Below are 21,642 nucleotides of genomic sequence, written 5' to 3' on the forward strand. Positions count from 1 at the left end.
ACAGTAGAAATGAGACTGGAGAATTTATGAAGACATATGAGGAAGAAAACAATTTGTTAAAACAACCGCAGCGAATGACGATATCGAGCTTCAATTTAACCAACGGAACACTTGTAACAACGTTTTTTAATTTTACTTGAATTTCTGACTCTTCGATTTGTTGATGGTAGGCGAGCTGTTGATGAGAATGCTGTATCTTTTGTGGTAGCCGAAACATTGAAGTTGCTAGGAAATAGTTCCTATGGCTATCAAATAAATGACAGATCGAAACTTGCAATGAGGAAATATCTTGGTGACAAAAAATCATAAAAGTATCAATTACCAGTTTTCCAAGAGACTCAGTTTTGTAGATAAAGATATGCATTAAGTGGAACTTGAAAAACCAACTATACAGCACCGTAAAGCAACTATGCTAGGATTCATTATACTGTAGTATGCCAAGTTGACAATTCTGGAGCTGCATTAAAAAGTTTTGATGTGTTTTGCGACGTTGACAAAATTGAAGAACTCGAAATGGATGCTGATTCTCTCTATTTGGCTTGGGCAGAAGAAGAATTATAAGAATGTATCCATCCCAGCAAGCGGGCCGAATGGGTTGAAATGCGATGCAAACACTGTCTACACGGTTTCAGAGCAGATGCGAAAACAACTTTCCCCCCCGTACTTGCTGTTCTAAACATAGGAAACATGACAAGAGAGAAGTAAGATTTTTTAAGGAAGAATTCAGATGCACTGAAGTCTTGTGCCTCCAAAATTTTGTGAAAGTCGAATAAACTTAGCAGTAAACGATTGAACAAACGCGCATTGGACGACTCTTGAGATGGTCCGATGGCAGAGTATCGACAAGTATTGGATGAAGCAGTGAATTTGAAGTCCATTTATAGAGGACTCAAAAACATTAACTACGCAGTTGCAACTTAAGAACAAACTAAAGAAAATTGGGATTTTTCTTACCCTAAGTTATGAAGTAAATTAATACATGTTCTCTGCAATGAATCTTTTTTTTTCAACAATTTTTCTAACGCTGCGTTTGGTTTAACAATCTATTGTTCTTTGATTAAAAAAAAAACGTTTAAAATCTTAAGCATTGCTGTATTGGCCAAATCGGGAGCCAAACTTTTTTTGAAAATTTTTTTCGAAACTTACCATCTTACTATCTGAAACTCTGAAACCTGTAAACTATCTTAATACGTGGGAAATCTATTCCCTATATTAATACTTAGGGTGCGGACCGGATACTCTATAGCCTATGTTAGTACAAAGGGGTCCTCTCCCCAACCCGATTTAGCTCCAACATATACTACTTAAGTGTATAGTAAAATTTCACTGTCGTAGAGTCCGCAACGGCAAGCGGAATCCGCAAATTATAAGTGGAATCCACAAATTGCCAGCGGAATCCGCAATATGTAAGCAGAATCTGTTTAATTTTGCCAATCCGTAAAAATAAAATATACAGCAAATTTTGTAAAAGGAATCCATTTATCTTTTGGTGGGAGTTTAAAGACTTGTCTCTGCATTCCAATGACCTAAAGGTTCCAAATTGTGCGCCTATTCACTGCACAGTTTGGTGTCGTAATGTATTTGAATTCAATGGAAAACTACTAGTTTGATCATTTATCAGTTTTATGTAAAAAAAAACTAATAAATTGTTTCTTGTCCATCAGCTTGTTGATGTTGTTTTGACTTTTCACTACAAGTTTTTTGGTACCGGTCTTCAAGTTTCTTGGAGAATTCTGAAATTTTTGAGAAATTCCGAATGAAGAAGGATATTTTTTAAGATCATTTATCTACGAGGGATAGGACCATCATACGAGCTGTACCGCTTCTCACGGAGAACTACCGTTGGACCACTGCTCAAGAACTGCGTGCAATTGTTTGACTATTTTCTGAGCTGCGTAATGTTGCGTCACTCTCAAGAAACGAGCAGGGATCAAACTGGGCTTCGGACATCCGACCTTTCGATTGAGAGGCGGAGGCGCAACCACTTCACTTCCCAAATCGTATCCTTGCACACAGCAAGGGTATTGAGATCGTACTTACTCAACCAACATGACTAGCTTTGGAATGAATTTTTTAGCCCATTGTCTCAGATACCCAACGAACAGATTCAACCAGGAGATATGGGCGCTCATAATCCAAACAAACTTCCGGTGTGGCTTGCTTAGTTTCTCGCTGCATCTTTTTTTAGAGATCATTGATAAAAACCGCTTTTTGTTTTTTGTTTTTTTTTGTTTTTAGACTTTTTTTTAAAGCCAGTACCCGGGTCGAGATCCCGCTCAAAAAACCGCTCAAGATATGAGCGGTTTGAGCGGTTGTTCAGCAAGATTTGAGCGGTTTGAGCGGCTTGGGCGTTTTTTTTTGGAAAAACCGCTCAAACCGCTCAAACCTTGCTTAAAAAACCGCTCAAAAACCGCTCATTTCTTGCGGTGATTTTTGAACGGTTTTTCAAGCAAGATTTGAGCGGTTTTTGAGTGGTCTTATAAAGAAAACCGATTAAAACCAACAAAAAGGCCTGGAAAGGTAATGTGACCCCGGGTTGACATCCATAAACCGAAAATGCTTATTTTAAATTTCCCCACACCGAAAAAGCTTATCATACAATTGCCTGCATCAAATGTATGGAAAAATGCTAATCATACAATTTTCATACAATTTCAAAAAACTGGAAAATATGTAAGATTTGAGCGGTTTGAGCGGTTTTTTAGAAAATTACGCTCAAAATCTTGCTTCAAAATGAGCGGTTTTCTTAGACAATTACGCTCAAAATCTTGCTTCAAAATGAGCGGTTTTAGCGGTTTTGGAACGGTTTATCTAAAAAAAAAAACGCTCAAAAACCGCGCAAGATTTAAACGGTTTTGAGCGGTTTATCTAAAAAAACCGCTAAAAAACCGCTCAAATCTTGCGTGGTTTTTGAGCGGTTTTTTTAGATAAACCGCTTAAAACCGTTCAAATCTTGCGCTCAAACCGCTCATTTTGAATCAAGATTTTGAGCGTAATTGTTTAAAAAAACCGCTCAAACCGCTCAAATCTTGCTTCAAATTAGGTGAAAAATCTCGACTCGGGTAATATATAGGCATAATGTTTTTTTTCTTTAAAAAAATGAACTGACATGGGTAAAATTGACTGCGTGCTAGTCTCGCTCTGGAAGTGTTTGCTTGCACTTGACTGAAATACAGATGTCATCGCTGCTCAAATAATTTTCTACCTCCTTCAATACGCAAAATAAACATACTTGGCAAATTATCGGCACTCATTAATCATTCCAATTTGACTTGAGGCTAAAAGCAACTGTTTATTTAACTCTTATCAAATGTTGAGACTTGCAAAAAAATTAGAAGCACAAATTTTATCATTTATCTCAGTTTTTTCGATTAAAATTTCTTCGAGATCAGTTATTCGAAACGATCAGGGCTTTCCCCTCAAATGCGATCAGTCTTCTTCATTTTAACTCCGCATTAGTACATTCAATGCTAAAACAATTGGAAAAATATGGTGGTTTAAAAATGGCCAATCGGGCTGATTTGAGACAATCAACGGGAGAGTTATATCGTGCTGCTAATCTATAAGCGGCCATTTAAACCGCTCATAAGTCAATCCACATTGAATTAGGCAAAATATTTGGTATTAATGGTAAGTTAATTGATGTCTAACATTTTAGAAATGACATAGCTTGTGTGGGAGTCTTCAAAAAAATCAAAAAACAAATCCAATTTCTTTTCTTTTTTATTCAAAAAATTTCATCGTTGATCCTGATATGAGCATACTTGTTGAAGTTTGGTTGTTCCAATTTTAAAAAAAAAGTAACAGAGTATTTGAGCTCTGGTGGTTTTTTGTCCAAATTTTTCACCTTTCAACTTTTCTCCTTTTTTCCTCTAACAAAAGGTATTGAAGCCCTGAGCAAAAAGTATTGTTGTCCCGGGAAGATTTTGTTGGAAAAAATTACTTCAATTGAGATCCTCTTTTTTTAAATGGCAATTTGAAGATTGTTACTTTGGCCCATTTGAGACACTTATCGCGCTATATTTTACGTGCTACTAATGAGTGAGTGACTATCTAAACCATCTACAAAAAAACTTCAAATTGAAGAAATTCATCCTATTTTCCTTATTTAATACTTTGCTATAAAAAATATATATCATTTTGTACTTAACATAGTCTGTGGGGTGATGGTTTTGAGATAAAAATCGACAATTTTTTTTTTGTTTTTTTACTTTATGAAAACTTCATTTTATGAAAGTCTTTTTTGCTATTTATTCTCCACTGACTTTATAATGAAATATTTGCGTTGCCACATATTCTAGACTTCTGCACAGCTCCGTCTAGAATTTTGAAGACATTCTTTGCTTTTCTGAAATCCACAAGTGAAGTAACTACGCCCCATTGAATTATTCTCGCTGATGAAAATATAACCACAGATTATACAAAATTATTTTATGAAATTTTGGCCTTGATCTTTTCTTGAAATAAGTTGATAATTTCCAAGCCCAAAAACCATTTCACTTGAATTCCTTGCTCCTTATCTGAATCTATTTTCGTGGTACCTACCCAATAAAAAACTTTCAGAATCGACTTGCTCATTTTTTAGTTCTGTAGTACTTTTTTTCGAACTTCAATCCCAGTCTTCATTTTCAGTTGTGGATGCATCTGTTGCTGCTAGTGTTTCTGCTAGTTAATGTCTCTTAAAACTAAAATATATTTAATTTTTGCACTTGGCTGAAATACAGATGTGATCTCTGCTCTAATAACTTTTACTACTTTCAATAGACGAAATAAACATGTGTGACATTTTGTCGGCACTCATACATTGTTCCATTTTGCAATGAGGCTTAAAAGAATTGGTTTTCTAACTCTTATCAAATGTTAAGACTTACAAGAAATCAATTTTGCACTTGACTGAAATTCAGATGTCATCGCTGGTCAAATAATTTTTTACTACTTTCAATACGAAAAATAAACCTGCGTGGAAAATTACCAGAACTCATAAAATGTTTCATTGTGAATTGACTCCACAAATGATTGGTTTCTTAACTTTTATCAAAAATTTGCAGTACAAAAACTATCGTTTATCTCAATTTTTTTGAAAAAACTCAACGAGAACAGTTATTCGAAACAATCAGGGCTTTGTCTTGTTGTACGATCAGTCTTCTTTATTTTAACTCCACAGTCAATTCCAAGTATATTCAATGATAAATTAGTCTGAGAAAAAATGGTGGTTTAAAAAAAGCCAATCGGGCTGATTTGGGACAATCAACGGAGAGTTATATCGTGCTATTAAGGTATAAGCGGCCATTTAAACCGCTCATAAATCAATCCACATTTGATTAGGCAAATTATTTGGTGTTAATAGTAAGTTTTTTGATGTTTAACATCTAATTATGAATGACATAGCTTGTGGGATAGCTTGTGTGAATGACATAGCTTGTGTCTTCAAAAAAAATGGGGAAAAAATAAAAATTTTTCTTTTTCATTCAAAAAGTTTCATCAATTTTCTCTATTGATTTTTAAAAAAACAACTTCATGAATTTCAAAGCTTTTCGCAGATATTAGCAGACTTGTTGAAGTTTGTTTGTTCCGACTTTCAAAAAAGGGGAAGAGTATTTAAGCTCGGTGTTTTTTTCTCCAAATAAATTTCGACGTGTTCAATAGCAGTTTAGGACGCTTTTTATTCTCTTTCAAAAGGCTAGGTTGTCCTGAAAAATTAATGATGAAAAAAATACTCAGTTTTGATCCTGCTTTCTAAAAAAATGGTGGTTTGTTACTTTGGCCAATTTGAGAAATAATTGCTATAGTTTACGTGCTACTAACGCGTAAGTGAATATATATCTAATTCATCTACGAAAACATTTCAAATTGAATCAAGTCATCATATTATGTTTCTCTAAATTTTTGCTATATGCAAAACATATCAGTTTGTACTTAACATAGTGTGTGGGGTGATAATTTTGAGAGAAAAAGCTAACAATTTTTTTTTTTGAAGTATTACATTAATTGATAATTTCATCTATTTGTTTATGCAACCATTCTGTAGACCTTATTTTACAGTCAGATAATTCAGAGCTTCTCACCGATACGATCAACCTTGTTTGCTAAATGTTTTCTCCACTGATTTTTTACTCAAATATTTGCGATGCAACGTCTTCTAGACTTCTGCACAGCTCTGGATGGAACTTTAAGGACTCTCTTCGCTTTTCTGATGAAAATATATTCTCGTTGATGAAATAAATCCACAGAATATACAGATTTATCGTTTGAGACTTTTGGTTTGGGTTTTTTTTCGAATTAGTTTGAGAAACTCCAAGACCAAAAACAATACACTTGAATATCTTGCTCAGTGTCTGCATCTTTTGTGGTTTATATGCCATAAAAAATTTTCAGAGCCGTTTGGCTCATTTTTTTTCCTCCCGGTTTCTGTAGTACATTTTTCTGGACTTCAATATAAACTTTGATTTCCATTTGTGATTGATTCGACTGGTAGTGTTTCTGCCAGTTAATCTTGTTTAAAAAATCAATTATGTATTTAACGTTATTATGACCATTTGAATAATGGCTCTACTGATGACACTGTTACGCGGAGTTTTAGCCTTTGTTGCTAGCCGGATTTTTTTGTTGTTGATCGACTGCTTCATGTTGATCTGACTGATATAAAACTCTGAATTCCCGTTTCTGTAAAATATTCCAGTTTTGCCAAGTTGATTGCATCAATAAATTTTAAGTCAAAGCTCGGCAACTTATATCATGAACGGTTTTTTCCTCAGGTGCCCCAATCGCAAAGACGCCATCAAATTTTGAGGCTTAAGATCTGCTGTTCGAATACTTTTCCTACTTGACTGATATCCTTATGGATGCAGGTGTAGATGCTACAGAATGTTCGAAACGGAAACGAACACGCTACACATCTACACCTGCTTTTTGCTAGTTACTCAAAAGCCATTTAGATGGCAGGTGTAGATGATTTTACAGCATGTTTGTTAAAGATTGCATAATTTATAAATGTGATGCTATCTCAAAAAATTTTGGTTTTGAATTCATGGATCAATTTCAGAAAACTATTTAAATTATTTGAAATTAATAATATATTTATGAACGTTTATGATATCCCCTCTTTATGTGCAGATAAACTCTAAAATTTTACCAAAATAATTTTCTTGCCATTCATAGCATGGGGGAAATTTTGGAATTTGGATGGATCAAGTTTATCTTTCTTCGTTTTGTTCTTCTTCAAAACGAAGGTTTTTGCAGCAATAATGGAGTGGAAAACGAAGTTCAATTATTTCAAAGCTTACAAGAAGGTATCCCTAAATATTCTCCTCCGTTAGACATGGAAGACAGTTCTGTCTATCTCTTCACGGATTTAATGCAAATTTTGAGCCTCGATGAAAAAAAGGGTGCTTGGGAGATCAAAATATGGATCTACGCTAACTACATCAGCGAGAGCGCGTCATGGAATTCAACTGCGGATTCGGAAGATTTGCCCAACTACTTAGTAATACCGCAAGGTACATTCTGGAAACCTGAAATAGGTTAGAAAAAGTTTTTTTCTCTAAACATAACTCAGTAAAAAAAACAATTGTTTTCGATGTTCACATAGCAAAACCTAGACATGTCGTAAAATAGACACATCATAAACCAATACGAAGCGAAACAAAAAAACTACTGTACGCCAGAACAAAAAAAAATTCCATTTTTGAGTCTGATTGGCCTACGGCGTAAAAAAAAGCACAAACAAAGTCTATTTAGTATTATGAGCAGATAATTTTTCCGGTCCCAATTAAATAGTCGCCAAAATTGAATCTTTTATGAAAAGGATCCTCCCCCATCATATAGTTTTTGTATTTTGAGGGCTTTAACTTGATCGGTGACTACCATGGCAATATGAGACATTTTTTCTCGGCCATGAGATTATCCAGCTCTATGACGCGCCACCATGCATTAATTTTTTTCAAATTTTATTTCAACTATTGTGATTGAACAATTTTTTACACAATTATGGCAGACAAGCTAAAATTTAATTTTCATTCAAAATAGGAAACATGACTTGGAAACATTTAAGTCATAACTTGTTTGGAAATTTTTGCATTTATAGTGGTGAATGAAATCATTGAAGTTGTGTATGACGGAATGAATCAACAATTTATCTTTCAAGATGGAAAAGTGCTTGCGTGGAGTACTTTTGCTACTCTAAAACTATCATGCCTTTTTGATGCATCCAACTTTCCCTACGACAAACAGACTTGCTCTTTTGTGATTGCGCCTTTCATTACTTCTCATTGGCAGTTTAACTTACGTAAGTTTATTATTTAAAAAATGGTTTCATGGCAGTATTTAGAGAACCTCATACTCAAACTCGTCAGTATGCAGACAAATGCTATAAAAATTAATCAAAAAAGAGACAAGAAAATTATAATAATTAACAATTATTTATTTTTTTGTAATTTGCTTTCTCATCTTGATTCTGGATGATTAATATGTTATTTGTCTGCAAACTGGCGAGTTTAAATACGCGGTTGTCTGAATACAAACCGCACTGTCAAAAACCAAAATTGCTGGTTATAAAGCAACGAGCAATGAACATACAATTTTTTTCATATCAGTTCAGCAGCATGCAAATCAACCTGATTGTCGAAGTAAAAAGATTAATTCAGTTTAACAAATTTAGCACATAGCTATGAAATACATGATATTGAGTCGATTTGTCTACATAACCTAGTCAATATATACGGGAATTGCATCCAGCCGAATTGTATATTTAAAAATTTTACTTTGTCTAAATATTTGGAGTGTACGTAATCTTACAAATCACTTTTGTTATTTGGGTCTTACGAGGAAATTGATGGAATGTTTTTGCTCGGGTTAGTTATTTTCTCCAGACAGTTTTTTGTCTTTTTAACTGGCAACTTTGGACAGAAATTTTATATCAGCCAAAAGGTATTGTTGCCTTGAGATCAAATATAAAACAAAAATTTCTTGTTTCATAAATCTGCGATTACTTTTCGTAAAGTTTTGGGGGCTTAAAGCTTGGCAATTTGGCCAAACTGAGACAATATATTTCGCGCTATTAACGCGTGAGCAGAGATTTAATCCGTCATAGATATCATTCCAAATGGGTAGAAGCATACTATTTGTCATCATTTATATGTTACTAGGAGCAAAAAAAAAACACTTTTTATTTTAAATGGCGTGTAGAAGGATAATAAAAAAAACCTCCAAAATCTTTTTTTCAGAATGATGTGTTTTTTTTTTAATCTAACACTACTCTATAGGCCTGAAAAGCTGTCTGGTTGCTTATTCCATGACTTTTGAGCGTATTCCTGTCTTTGTATTTTTTTTCTAAACTGGTTAAAATTCTGGAGCGTAATTGAAAAATCTTAAGTTGTTTACTAAACATTTTTCAATTTAGGCCACTTCGGCTTAATTATAATTTGGACAAAAGTTGTGATTAACTCATTTTGAGTTGCTACTAAAATTTGATTGGCTATTTTCAGACCATCAGACTAAATCAAAATAGCTTCAGCTCAAGATGTTAAAATGTTTGTTTCTGTGCGGTATAAGTAACAAGACCCGTTGTTTTCAATCGGATATGTTCGTTCTGAGTTCTGATTGGTTAATTAGAAATTCATGCTACTGGATTGGTATAAAAAACAAGTAGTATGCTACAATGCTGATTTAAATTATCGGGACAAAACAAAGAAAACTTGATTTTTCAAACGCATTTTTCTCAATTTAGGTTAAGGTTAGACAAAAAGTGAAGAGAACAAAAAATGCTTAGAGTTTCACCAGAATCAATGGGTCATTTTGGCCTTTTCAATTAATCAAAAATTACGCTGAAACTATTTTGTTAATTGATGAGGAATATATATCCTAAGAAGCCTTTTACACAATTCCACAAAGTTCTAGAAGTGTTTAATATCCAAAAAACATGTATAAGAGAAAATATTTCTGCTTGATAGTCAAGAAATGTGATTTTTACTATATAAAATCTAAAATCTTTGCTTAAAAACAAACTTTAAACAATTTACTAAGAATTTTGGATTTTTCCGGAACTTTGTTGGCCTCTGTAAGAGGCTTCTTGTGATTTATATTTCTCATCAATCAACAAAGTAGCTTCAGCGTAATTTTTGCTTAATTGAAAAAAGCCAAAATGACCCATTTTGAGGTAACCATTTGGTTGAGAATTTCGGAGAAAAAATTGCACCATATTAATTCTGATGAGTTTCTAAGCAATTTTTGTGCTCTTCACTTTTTGTCTTAGCTTAACTCAAATTGAGAATAAGGCGTTTGGAAATTCAAGTTTTGTTCATTTTGTCCGGATAATTTAAATCAGTACTGTATTAGGCCGCACTAGAAAATTGTTGCAGATGTTCAAAAATAGCATAATATGAGTTCTTCGTGCCTGCTCCAAATTGAGCAAAAGTATGTGCAATTTCTAAGTCGGAAATTGAAATAAATTGTTTGTTTGGAAAAATCTTTAAACCTAAAATACCAGGAAAGAAGATTTAACTTCTTGCCATTGATTGATTGGACAAATTATGTGTCCATCAGCTGTGATACTTTACATGCAAGGCTAACCGAATCAATTATTCAGCTCACAGTTGAAATAAATTTTAGTTTACGACAAAGTTTTCGACCCAGCAACCATAGGTTTTGTCTAAACGCGCCTTCTGTAACCAAAAACTAAAATTTTGAGCGATGATGCGATGGAAAACGAAATTTACTAAAAAAGCTCCAACTTTCAAAATTAGGCTGTTTTATTTTTCAAAATGAGAGCGGTACAGAAATTTTGGCAAAAAAATTTCTCACAAAAGCCCATTTAACCTGCTTTAAAAATTGTTCAACAAAACTTACAACAAACCAAAAGTTATACAAAAGTCTTCAACTCCCTTCCCTATGTTTCGATGTTTTTTTAGAAATTGAAGAGGCTAACATGGTGAAAGATGGGCCCAACCTTTTGCTGCCGCTTCAATATTACAAAGAGAACGACCAGTGGGAACTCATTGGCAAGCCCAAAATAGATCTCGTACCAAAAATACCACAAAGATATCCCAATAGTAGTGAAATTGTTGTTACAATATCCATGCAGCGACGTCCAGAATTCTATAATGTTGCTCTGGTATTTCCCTTTGGTATAATATACCTGGTCTCGACTCTAACTTTTCTTATTCCAGTAGAATCGGGGGAGAAGATATCCTTTTCAGTCACTATTCTTCTGGCTCAGATGATTTTTTACGGGACACTACTGAGTATTCTGCCAGCCAGTTCTCTTCACGTTGCGAATGCATTCCCGCAGATGGTTTTCGTCTTTGCCCACTTGTCACTTAACTGTTTGGCTTCAGTCATAGGTACTCTTTTCAGAGAGGGGGAGCAGGCATGCTTTTTTCAAAAAATTGTCGGCGGTTCAAAAATTTTCATAGCCGAAAAGCTAAAATCTGACCTTTTCTCTAGAAGTACATTTTTTTCTCTCTTACTACTTTCAAGTAAAAGGTGACTTTCTGCAGGAAACTTGACAATTTTTTTTAAATTGAATTACTTTAAGTGAATTGTTTTTCAACAAATTAAATTTGTGTTTCAAAAAAAATCGTTACGCTTCAATCATTGAACTGATCTCAATCAAATTTTATAAATAGTTTCACTAAATTATAAACGTTTCTAATTAGTCCGAAACATTTTTCCAATCTCTCGGCTAAATGATTTTAGTTGTGAGTGTCCACCACAAAGGAAAACCTGGAAGCAAAGTATGGTTGTGGGTATCCAAGCTGCTTCATAACAGACTCCTCTACATCTTCTGTCTTAGTCCAATTAGAGCTGAAAGACGAGATCAATACTCGGAAACTTCGGTGATAAAAGATGTTCAAAACACAAACACTACAGATTTACAGGACTCTCTGAACGACTCCCCAATAGTCGAGCCGCAACAAAAGGTCACTAATCAAACGGAATACAGCTTAGATGCATCAATGGAGTGGGAATATTTTGCAATATTTCTCGATCGGTTGTTCTTGGCTGTACATGTAGTCATTTGGATTCAGGGGAGTTTCAGTATAATTAACTTTTAGTAGGAAAAGCAAAATGAGGGCGAGCGTGAGAGCGCGAGAAAATCGTCGATACTTTTCGAAAAAATATATTTATCATATTTAACATTTGGAAAAAAATCATAATCAACGAAAAAATTTCCAGGCAAAACTTCAAGGGGCATGTTTTTTTGATAAGAACCAAATTATCCGATTTTTTTCTGCCGTCTGTTATCAAAAATTAGCTGAACATTATAACCTTGTAAATAACTTTTCGGCACAAATAATCGATGCAGAGGATATCCAAATATTGGATTCAGATGAAAAATAAAAACGAAGGTATGTGAAATGAAAACGAGACTAAAAACGGTTTCCAAACTAATAGCACAGATATTTAGAAATGGTACTTTCTAAAAAGTTTTGGCTTTTCCGTTTTGTTTTGCGAGGAAGAAATTTATATATTTAAATACGCGTGTGTTTGTGATTATGTGTGAGAGGGAAGAGAACTACCTCTTTGATCAACTTTTTGCTTCTTTGCTCAAATTTGATTTAATAAGTAAAAGTTTAGACAAAATTTTTCAACAACTGGAATAATTTTTTTCGTTGCGAAAGGTTTTCAAGGTGATAGATTAATTGACTTTCATGGGACTTTTGTTTGTGACACCTGAACTTGTGATGAAAAAACACAAAAGAATTACAAAAGAAATACAAAAGAAACTAAGAGTGCGGATGAAATACATCTGTTCAAAATATTTTTTATTAAACAAACTTACATATCTGTCAAAATTTTTAAATTACTTCAAAATAAGAATGTCTCGAAATAAAAAACTGAAAGCATTTCATTGGCAAAAATTTCTGATTCTAATGCCTAATTGCTTCTGATTCTAATGCCTGTTTTCTTTTGACGCATCGGCAGGGGCGGATCTAGGATTTTCTCAAGGGGGGGGGGGGGGGGCGGATTTTCGGATTTTCAAAAAAAATTCGAAAATTTTGTCGACCTTTTTTTTAGATCAACCGAATTGATTTTTCGAGCTCTCCCTAGGCACGGTTTAGTCCCTGTTTTGGCCAAATTTTCTGCGGCGCAGGCAAAGTTTTGAAAAAACAGTCCAAAAAAGGCGTTTTTATGCACTTTTTGGAAAATTTGACAAAAAAATTGCGTTTTTTCGGCGCGCGCGCCCCCCTCAAAATTAGTATATACTGGCGGCCAAAGGCGCCTTTAAAAATTTTTAGGGTCGGTCGGCCAAAAATGGATTTCTTAAAAAGTACCAAAGGGGGGACCCTTTGGGTCGGCAGAGGGTCGAATCCCTGAGGGGGGGGGGGAGTATAGTCGTCCGCCATCCCCCCCCCCCCTAAATCCGCCCCTGCGCATCGGTGTATAATTAAAAGGCTGAGGTTTTCTTCAAGATTGAATTTAATCCATTAATGCTGCAGCTAATTAGTACTGCACAATAACTCAGAAAAATATCATTGGACGCGTGGAATCGCAGTCCTAGCCTACTGAGCTTGACCTTGATGCAGTAGTTTTGTTCTACTTATGATTTCTCTTTTTTAAGGCTCTATCATAACTCATGCTTAGATAATTTGATTTCTTGATAAATTAGCTAAACTGATTTCTTACTCGTAGTTTTTAAATTACATAAATACGATTTCGACGTTCCAAATGTGTTCGATATTTTGATACTTTTTAGTACGCTTAATGTAAAGCTTTTGCAAAGTCAGTTAATTTTTTACATTCAAATTGAAATTCATATTAATAAAGGGGTTCTACTATGGCACCAAAAAGAATTATGTTTATATGGCATTGTCATGAACTTGTAATTGACATCAATTTTTGAATTGTTTTGCAATATCAAAATGCTTTTGAAATAAAAATGTTCCTGATGGCTTCTCTCATTCGGTTAATTTTTTGTCATGTGTGAAGTACGTTTCAATCACGAACCAATCCAGAGTTTTTTGCTGATAATTTAACAAAATCTGCTATTTTTGTGAAAATACTGCTAAAAATTTATCAAAATCGATAATTGGTTTTAAAAAATTACTGACTTGATATTTACGCCTTTCGACAGCACTTTATGTACTGTAATCTGCATGGTAAATTTGAATGAAAAGTCTATTTGTCCAATATTGAGTTTTATATTACAAGTAAAGCTAAAGATCAATATTTATACAATATTTAGGCTGCCGCCTATGCTCTCGTATCACCTGCTCTTCATGTCTTGCTTGTTTTATGTATCATATCAGCATAGCAGTTTAGAACAGTTTACTTTTTTGATGCTGTCGTAACATTTACTGATGACAAATTGAATGTATTTTCTCTTTACCTTCTCTTTTTCCCACAGAGCGTCAAACTAAACAATTAGGTGTTGTATCACATTAAATAGAAATTTGATTTGACTCAAAAGAACTAGCCATTTCAGATGTGGGTTATCCAAAAAATTAGACCAACACCCTCAGATAAAATTAACTATTGCATACCATAACTCAAACGAATAAACAAGTCCTCGTAATCACCATGAGGCCCACCATGATCCGTGCTCGTTGCTTGAGGGTGAAGCAACATTACCCAGCCCAAAAAATAACCAAAAAAATAGCATGTAGTTCTTAAACAAGGGCACAACAGCGGTTCGCCGTGATGAGCTGTACAGCTCTTGTGTTGGTCCTTTCTCCCGTGGATAAATGGTCTTAAATCAATCCAATTCAAAAATTTTACAACAATTGTTAACCGATTCAAACGTTGAGCTCCTCATTGAATAAACATCATATCAAAAATATATCATTCCAGTAACAAAAACATTAGATAAATTTAACTTTCAAAAACAATGCTGTTTTACTAAGCGCTCATTGCTGGTTGAATGCTTAGTAATTTTATCCTAAATTATAAGTCTCACCTTAGATCGTCAAATTGTCTTGACAAAAAGTAGAGTAGAAACAATAGTTAGAAAAGGTATGAATTAATTAGTTGGTTAGATACAAAGCACTGGGTTATTAGATTATATAAACGAATCGAACAGCTTAGAGAAATATACCTATGAGGGGAGGTTGAGCTAATCTTATTTTGTTCATCAATATTTTATCTTCTTACTAAGGTCGATGGCTGATTAGTATGAATGGGTCGCCCTTGGTTGTGTCCACTTCGGCACTTCTGGTTTGGTCGTCAGTATCGTCTTTGCCGTAGTCCTTTGGGTACTTGTAGTCCAGACTTCCTCAGGTGTGGGTGTCTCGAGTATCTCGATTTATAATTTTATCGAACTTTAAATGAGAATTTATTCTCTATTTTATTTGTGAAAAAAGGCTAGTTTAATTTTATTGTAAAGGCCGAAAAGAAAAATTATTTATTTTGAAAAGGTCTGACTGAAGAGATCTAACTTGCTGCTTACTGAGCAAAATGAAACACTGAAGATTTCACGCCAGTCCTTTTGCTCGTAAGCATAAACCGGCGGCTGATTCAATCTTTAATTATTCAGGTTTCACCTGCTCCTTTGTTCTCCCTTTCTAATTAGGGAATTTTCAACTAGTTTTTATTTGATTTTTTCCAAATCAAATATCTTTAACTTATTAGTCCCCTTTGATAAAAACCGCAGCCTTCAGTTTGTCTGATTAAAAATTCATATTACTCTCTCTGATGCATCATATTGCAGGTGCATCTCTGCTTAATCAAAGCAAGGAGAATTTCAGTGCAGCCGGCAAGACTGCTAAATATTTATCCAGTTTGTTTCAAGTTAAGTTAAAAGGGACGTATTAATAATCGCCGCCCTTTTAAAATATTGAGCATGAAAAAATGAGAAAAATTGGACAAGTATTTAAAAAGGAGTGGATTTTCAAAACAAGATTTTATAGTCCTAATAAGAGTAAATCAGTTTTAGTGAAAAGAGGCTTTAATTTAAATGGCACGCTCCAATTTAGAATTGGGTCGTTAAATAAACAATTAAGACAATGGTCTTTTGTGTGTGTAGTATTTCGCAATACTACAACTCACCCCTTTTTTTAGAAAATTAAGCTGTTCGATTCTTACAGTTACCATGGTGAAAATTTAAACACTTTAATGGTTAAATACTATAGTTATAAAATTTAAAGAGAACATCAAACGAAAAAGTTATAAAGATAAGTTAGGTTTTATCTAGAGCTTCCTTCCGGATTCAAGCTCCACGTTGTATGATCTGAGGATCGCTATCTTCCTCTGTGAAGCCTCAAGTTTTTGTTGCAACTTCACGATTTTCTTCTTTTTAATTTTGTTTTTGATTCGTAGTCTGCTCATTCCGTCCGTAAGTTCTTGAATGTCATCTTGTTCTTCCTGTTTGTTTTTTACATGTTTCGGAAAAGCAGTTATTCCCTCAAACGGGATGGTGACTTGCGTGCCTCCTGCCTTGAGGATGTAGCCGTGTTCCTCCCTCTTCTTTAATTTCCAGAAGTTGATTTCGTTCTTTATAACCCCTTCTGGCTGGGTTATGAAGTCGATAGGCATCATCGCCTTTTCCATTGTCGTTGAGTTAACGGCTTCAATGAACGATGGCAGTTTCCATCTGTTAAAATTTTCCTTTATTGAGTACTTTAAACTCGTTATATATTTTGGATTTTCCGTATCCAATTTGGTTTCTCTGCACTTCTGCAGCTCCAATCTTTGGGTTAAACTGGGAAAGTTGCGAGGGTTCTTATTTAACCCGTCGTCTATTGACAAAGATTGAACTGCTAGAGGTTTCCGTTGTTTCTTCCTGAGGGGCAGCTTTCTTTTGAACTCCTCTGGTGCTGGGTCTGCGTTTCTGCAATTCCAGTTTAAAATTGGGTCGTATTCCATTTTGCTAAGCATCAATATAAAATGACCAAATGTTCAAAATCCCAAATTACATTCGGATATTAAGGCTAATTATCAAATGTTTGAACGATGAAGGACAAAGTGTAAAATTGTATATATATATATAAGGTGGAAAATATAATCTTGTGGTTTCACACAAACCCACCACGGAAAACAAATGAAGAAAGACGATCATGGTGTTTATTAACCACAGGAATACAAATCAAGAAAGACGATCATGGTGTTTATTAACCACAGGAATAAAGCATTTTCCGACACTGAGTTAAGCTCAGATATTAAACTTATGTAGTTAAAGCAAAAATGGAAATTTGGGCGTTAATTAACCCCTAATCTTAAATGTATGTCAACCTGTTTGTCATAACCAGCAATTTTTGTTACATTTTTTGATAGAAAATAGAAAAGATTTGAATTAGAATCAAATCAAAATGAAATATCGTAGAAAAGGAAAATTAAACAGACAATTTGCAAACTGTATAATTTTCAAAAAGATAAGTTTTTTAGTTTCTCTTTGGTTTTAATCCTCTGCATCAGTCCATGTTCACATCTTTAGTACAGAAAGTCATCCTGAACTTTATGATGCAAAAATTTAACGTAAACAATCTTAAGGATGATGCGGTCCAAATTTTAAAATGTTGCTTCTGAAAATTTGTTGTTTTTAAGGGTTTAAATGCCTGCATGTTGTGGATTTTGAACTACCGAATTGATATTTTGGCCAAATTGTGAGGAGCGAATCATAGGAGTCTCAAAGGCTGCATACAGCCACCAACAAGCATTTGCGTTGTTGAAAGAATATGGTACCATAATTTTAAAAAGGCTACATGAAGCCACCGACAAATGCTGGCATAAATCTGCGGCGGGTCGGGTCGAAAAACATTGTTCGCCCATTTTATGATAAAGAATATTGGTGAAAATTTTACTCAATGTGTTGAGAAGAAAGGAGGCGAGATTTCCCTTTTTGATGAATTTCTTCTAGTTTGCATTTTGTAACTTGAAAACTACAAAGATAAAAATTAATGTCATCGGTCCCTACTTGGGCCCTAAGATGAAACCGATGATGCAAATTAACTTCGCAGAATGAGTTTGTTACAATTTTACATTGGCTAGTTCTTTCATCAAAGGTTTCACTCTATTAATTCTCATTATTGTTCGTAGGGTAATTTGACATTCCCTTAAGTGTAATACTGAATTTTCAGTTAATAAAACCGCCTGAAAATGAAATTATTATAGACTCGTAAAAATGTAATGTTTTAAACTCCTGGCCTTTTGCAATTTTTTTGCGAATATGTTGAAGTCGAAAAACTTTTTTTGTCTGAGCCATTGGGTTCCGATCCCTCTATCTTTATTTGATTTTGAGGATGGTCCAAAATTGTTAGCGTACTTGACTGTTTTCGATCTCGGTTAAGAATTAAATCCGTGTTCATGCATTTTGGCATATCCTTTTGGGTGTCATACAGAACCGCTATTCATTGTAGTACATTTGTAGGATAATATTCGTAATCTAATTTTTTAGTATTATTAAACAAAGTTTACTGCTCAGTATACAAAACTTTAGGTAAACTTCACAAACTTAAAGCGTTATAAAAGCTTTAATGAAAACTTCACATTTATAAAAATTTTAAAGCAGGAAAAAATGGGTTTTTTTTTATTTCTATGTTTTCAAACGTTTGGCCATTACACCTTTGTTTATATTTACTTTTGATTCTCTGGAATTTTTCAGTACGATAGGCATTGACTTAATTTCATTCCTACAATAAGTGCTTTTTGCATTGATGCCTTTTTGTTCTAAGGACTTATCAATTCTAAACGATGTTCCTACTTTGAAAACTATGCCTGCTGGAGAAATTGAAATTACGCGGGATGATTTTGGTGCAATAGTTATATTTTTATCAAGAAGTACATTTTGATAAAAGCTTAGATATGGATAACTTTTGCTTCTCATAATACTAATAGGAACTCTTACATCTGGGTATTTTTTTAGTTCTAAGTTTAAATTCGGAAAGTTTATTGATTTAAAGTTGTGAGAAATAAAATCCATTCCTAAGATATTTAGATCGCATCCATTCTCGGCTGAAATCCATGCTTTGATTTTTACCGGATTATCAGTATTTGTCCCAAAAGTTGAGTCAAAATTAGTATAACCTATAAGTTTAAGTTTTTCTCCATTAACAGCAACTGTATTTGATCTACATTTATTCAGCTGTAGAGGCTGTATTTTACAATATTGTTCATAACTGTCAAAATTAATAAGCGAACATGTTGCTCCAGTGTCTAGTAGAAATTGGGTTTCCAGACCGTTATTTTTATTTTTGTCTCCGACGGGATGTTGGTATAAGTTAATATATAATTGTATTTTTGGTTCGGACGGAGACTGATCTAGTTTAAATTAACAAGTTCACACTCATTATCGGTATAGTCTCCTGGAATGTCATCATCACTAAAGTTGTGGATCTGGTAAGGTGAATGATAATCGTTATTTTCGTTGAAGGGTTTTTTACTGTTTGACCTGTCACGCGATTGAGAACTTTCAATGAAGTTTGACAAATGCCTGAATTCTTTTTGGGGATTTATGTCATTGAATTTGTTGTCTACTCTTGACCTATTCTTACTATAGTTATGGTAACTTCTGTTTGAATTCTCTCTTAATTGAAGCGAGTCATAATTTTGCTCCTGTTGATCATTATATTTAAAGCAATGTCTTATCGTATGGCCTGACATACAACACCAGTTGCAAAACATTGGGTTGTTTTGTTTGTTTCTATGCTCCTTTGGGGTATAAGCTGCGTTTATTTTATGATCCTTCATTAGTCCTGTTAACTCTTTAAGCTGATCTTTTTTTCCCTCTATTTCCAATTTATTATCTATGCTACTGGATGCTGTTCCGATAAACTCACTACTTAATGCAAAACTTAAGTCTTTTGTTGCAATATGATCTTTTAATTGTTGCCATGTTGCGGGTGGATTCTCAATTAGGAATTGATGAGCCTTTTGTTTCAAGCCTGGCGGGCTTAAGCCGCGTACAAAGAATTCCATTTTCTTTGCTGTTCTTTGATCATCATTAAAAGTTGGATTAGGCCATCCACGGTCTACTGCGGTGCTTAATCTATGTATGTAGCTTTTAATGAATTCATCAGGTTGTCTTTTTATGTTTTCTGCTTCTATTCGTCTCCTATACTTATCTTTATCATCAGTGAATCTATCTATGAATTGATCTCTTATATCATTCCAAGGTAAGTTTGCTGCTAATCCCTGATACCATTGAGCGGCTGGACTTCTTAATATTGAACCAAATAAGGCTCTTTGTCTGTTATCATATGCGTCTTGTTCGTCACCTGCATCTCCTGGTCTAGTGCCTAGGGAAAATGCTATCTTTTTCTCTACTATATCAAGAAAATCTCTTGCATCTTCATTCGGATCTAAGCCGGTAAACTTTTCGAGAGCTAAATCTGGGTATGCTACTACGTTTGCCATCTTTGTTTAATTCACTCAATGTTTTGTTAACAATATATAAAGGGTGTTGTGTACTGATCAATTGTTCGGACTGAAATAATTGTATTTAAGTTACAATGAAGTTTGCTGGGTTCAATGAATACGAATTTTTGTTAGATAGATCAATAGTGCTATGGGGCTGATTAAGCTTTTTTAAGATGGAAGTTATCTGTGGGGTATTGCTGCTGGAAAGAATGGTTAATTCGTGAATATTTTTGTGTGGGTGTTTGGACAAAATTGTGATTTGATCTTTTTGGCTATTGGTGATATACCAAATAATTTTTGTGGATTTATTTTTTAATTTTAGTTTTAAATTAAATGGTGTTGTATTTACTTAATAAAAGTTGGTCATAGCAATTTACATCCTTTTAGGGACATAAATAATTATCTAGGGAATGATAAACAATATAAAAAATATTTAAATTTTTCTTATGAACTTGTTATGATTTTTAATTTTTGTTTAGGAAAATTTTGTGTTTTTAATAAAAAATGATTAAAATGCAAGTAATTTTGTGCTTGGGTTAATTATGATATCAAAAAGCAATCGGGAGTGAAGCAATTAATCGATCTTCCGGTATACAAATTATGTTATTTGTATTTTTATTTGCTAAAGAATTGTGTCAATTTCTGGAGTATATCGACGAAAGAAGACGTATAATTCGTGTTTATCTTCGTTAGGGTGTTTTGCTAATATACTAATATGATTTTTTTCAGTGTTAGTGATATACCATATGATGTTAGAGACTTTATTTCCTAATTTGAGCTTTAAATTTATTGAACTGACGTCAATTTTAAAATGTGTTGACATTAATTTCACGATGTTTGTTTTCTTTTTCTTAGGCCAAGTTGTACTATTTGATTAGTATATCTTAGAGTAATGAAAACTTCTTAGGAATTTTTGAATATTAACAAAGGTTATTAATAATAAGATAAGGAAATAAAAATTTTCTTTGGAAAAAAAATTTTTCTAAAATTTTTTCTAAGTTTTTCAAGTATTGTATTCGCTGAAACCTTAACTGAAACCTGACAATTTGTTCAAGTGAAGTTTTATTGATGCTATGGTATGGTTAACAATACAACTATATGCCTTTATTGGTTATTATTGGTTCAAAACTTAATTTTTTTGTTAAAAATTTTTAGAAAATTTTTTTGACTGAAACGATAATCTGAAACCTGAAACTATGGTAGCTGAAGTTGATTTTTTTTAATCTTAAAATTTTCTATACGCTGTATTATGTCTGGTTTTCGCTTTAACTTGCAAAAAAATTCGAGAAAACCGAATCTTTTGATATCTTAAACTTAGTTTTTGAAAACTCAAACCTAAAACTCTTAAACTCTCTC

The 21,642-nt window shown here is 33.7% G+C and overlaps 1 protein-coding gene across 4 annotated transcripts; it reads left to right on the top strand.

Moving 5' to 3' along the window:
- The first annotated feature begins 4,853 nt into the window (after positions 1-4,853).
- Positions 4,854-12,928, top strand: LOC134851348 (neuronal acetylcholine receptor subunit alpha-7-like). 4 transcript variants are annotated; one of them, XM_063867389.1, is made up of 5 exons: positions 4,854-5,019; positions 7,159-7,520; positions 8,084-8,284; positions 10,905-11,336; positions 11,692-12,928. In XM_063867389.1, the coding sequence occupies exons 2-5, from the start codon at positions 7,160-7,162 to the stop codon at positions 12,048-12,050; spliced, it is 1,353 nt and encodes a 450-aa protein (XP_063723459.1). In that variant the 5' UTR covers positions 4,854-5,019; position 7,159; the 3' UTR covers positions 12,051-12,928. The 4 variants fall into 4 exon arrangements, with proteins under 4 accessions (XP_063723459.1, XP_063723458.1, XP_063723461.1 ...); XM_063867388.1 differs by lacking the exon at positions 4,854-5,019 and having other exon boundaries at positions 6,478-7,520; XM_063867391.1 differs by lacking the exon at positions 4,854-5,019 and having other exon boundaries at positions 6,478-7,520; positions 11,163-11,336.
- The last annotated feature ends 8,714 nt before the right edge of the window (positions 12,929-21,642 follow it).

The sequence above is a fragment of the Symsagittifera roscoffensis genome, chromosome 7, assembly GCF_963678635.1.
Source record: "Symsagittifera roscoffensis chromosome 7, txSymRosc1.1, whole genome shotgun sequence".
NCBI lineage: Eukaryota > Metazoa > Xenacoelomorpha > Acoela > Convolutidae > Symsagittifera > Symsagittifera roscoffensis.

Coding starts and splice junctions, on each gene's coding strand:
- LOC134851348 (XM_063867389.1), top strand. CDS start 7,160: ATGGGGGAAATTTTGGAATTTGGATGGATCAAGTTTATCTTTCTTCGT. Junction 8,285..10,904: donor TCATTGGCAGTTTAACTTAC/GTAAGTTTATTA, acceptor ATGTTTTTTTAG/AAATTGAAGAGGCTAACATG. Junction 11,337..11,691: donor CTGTTTGGCTTCAGTCATAG/GTACTCTTTTCA, acceptor AAATGATTTTAG/TTGTGAGTGTCCACCACAAA.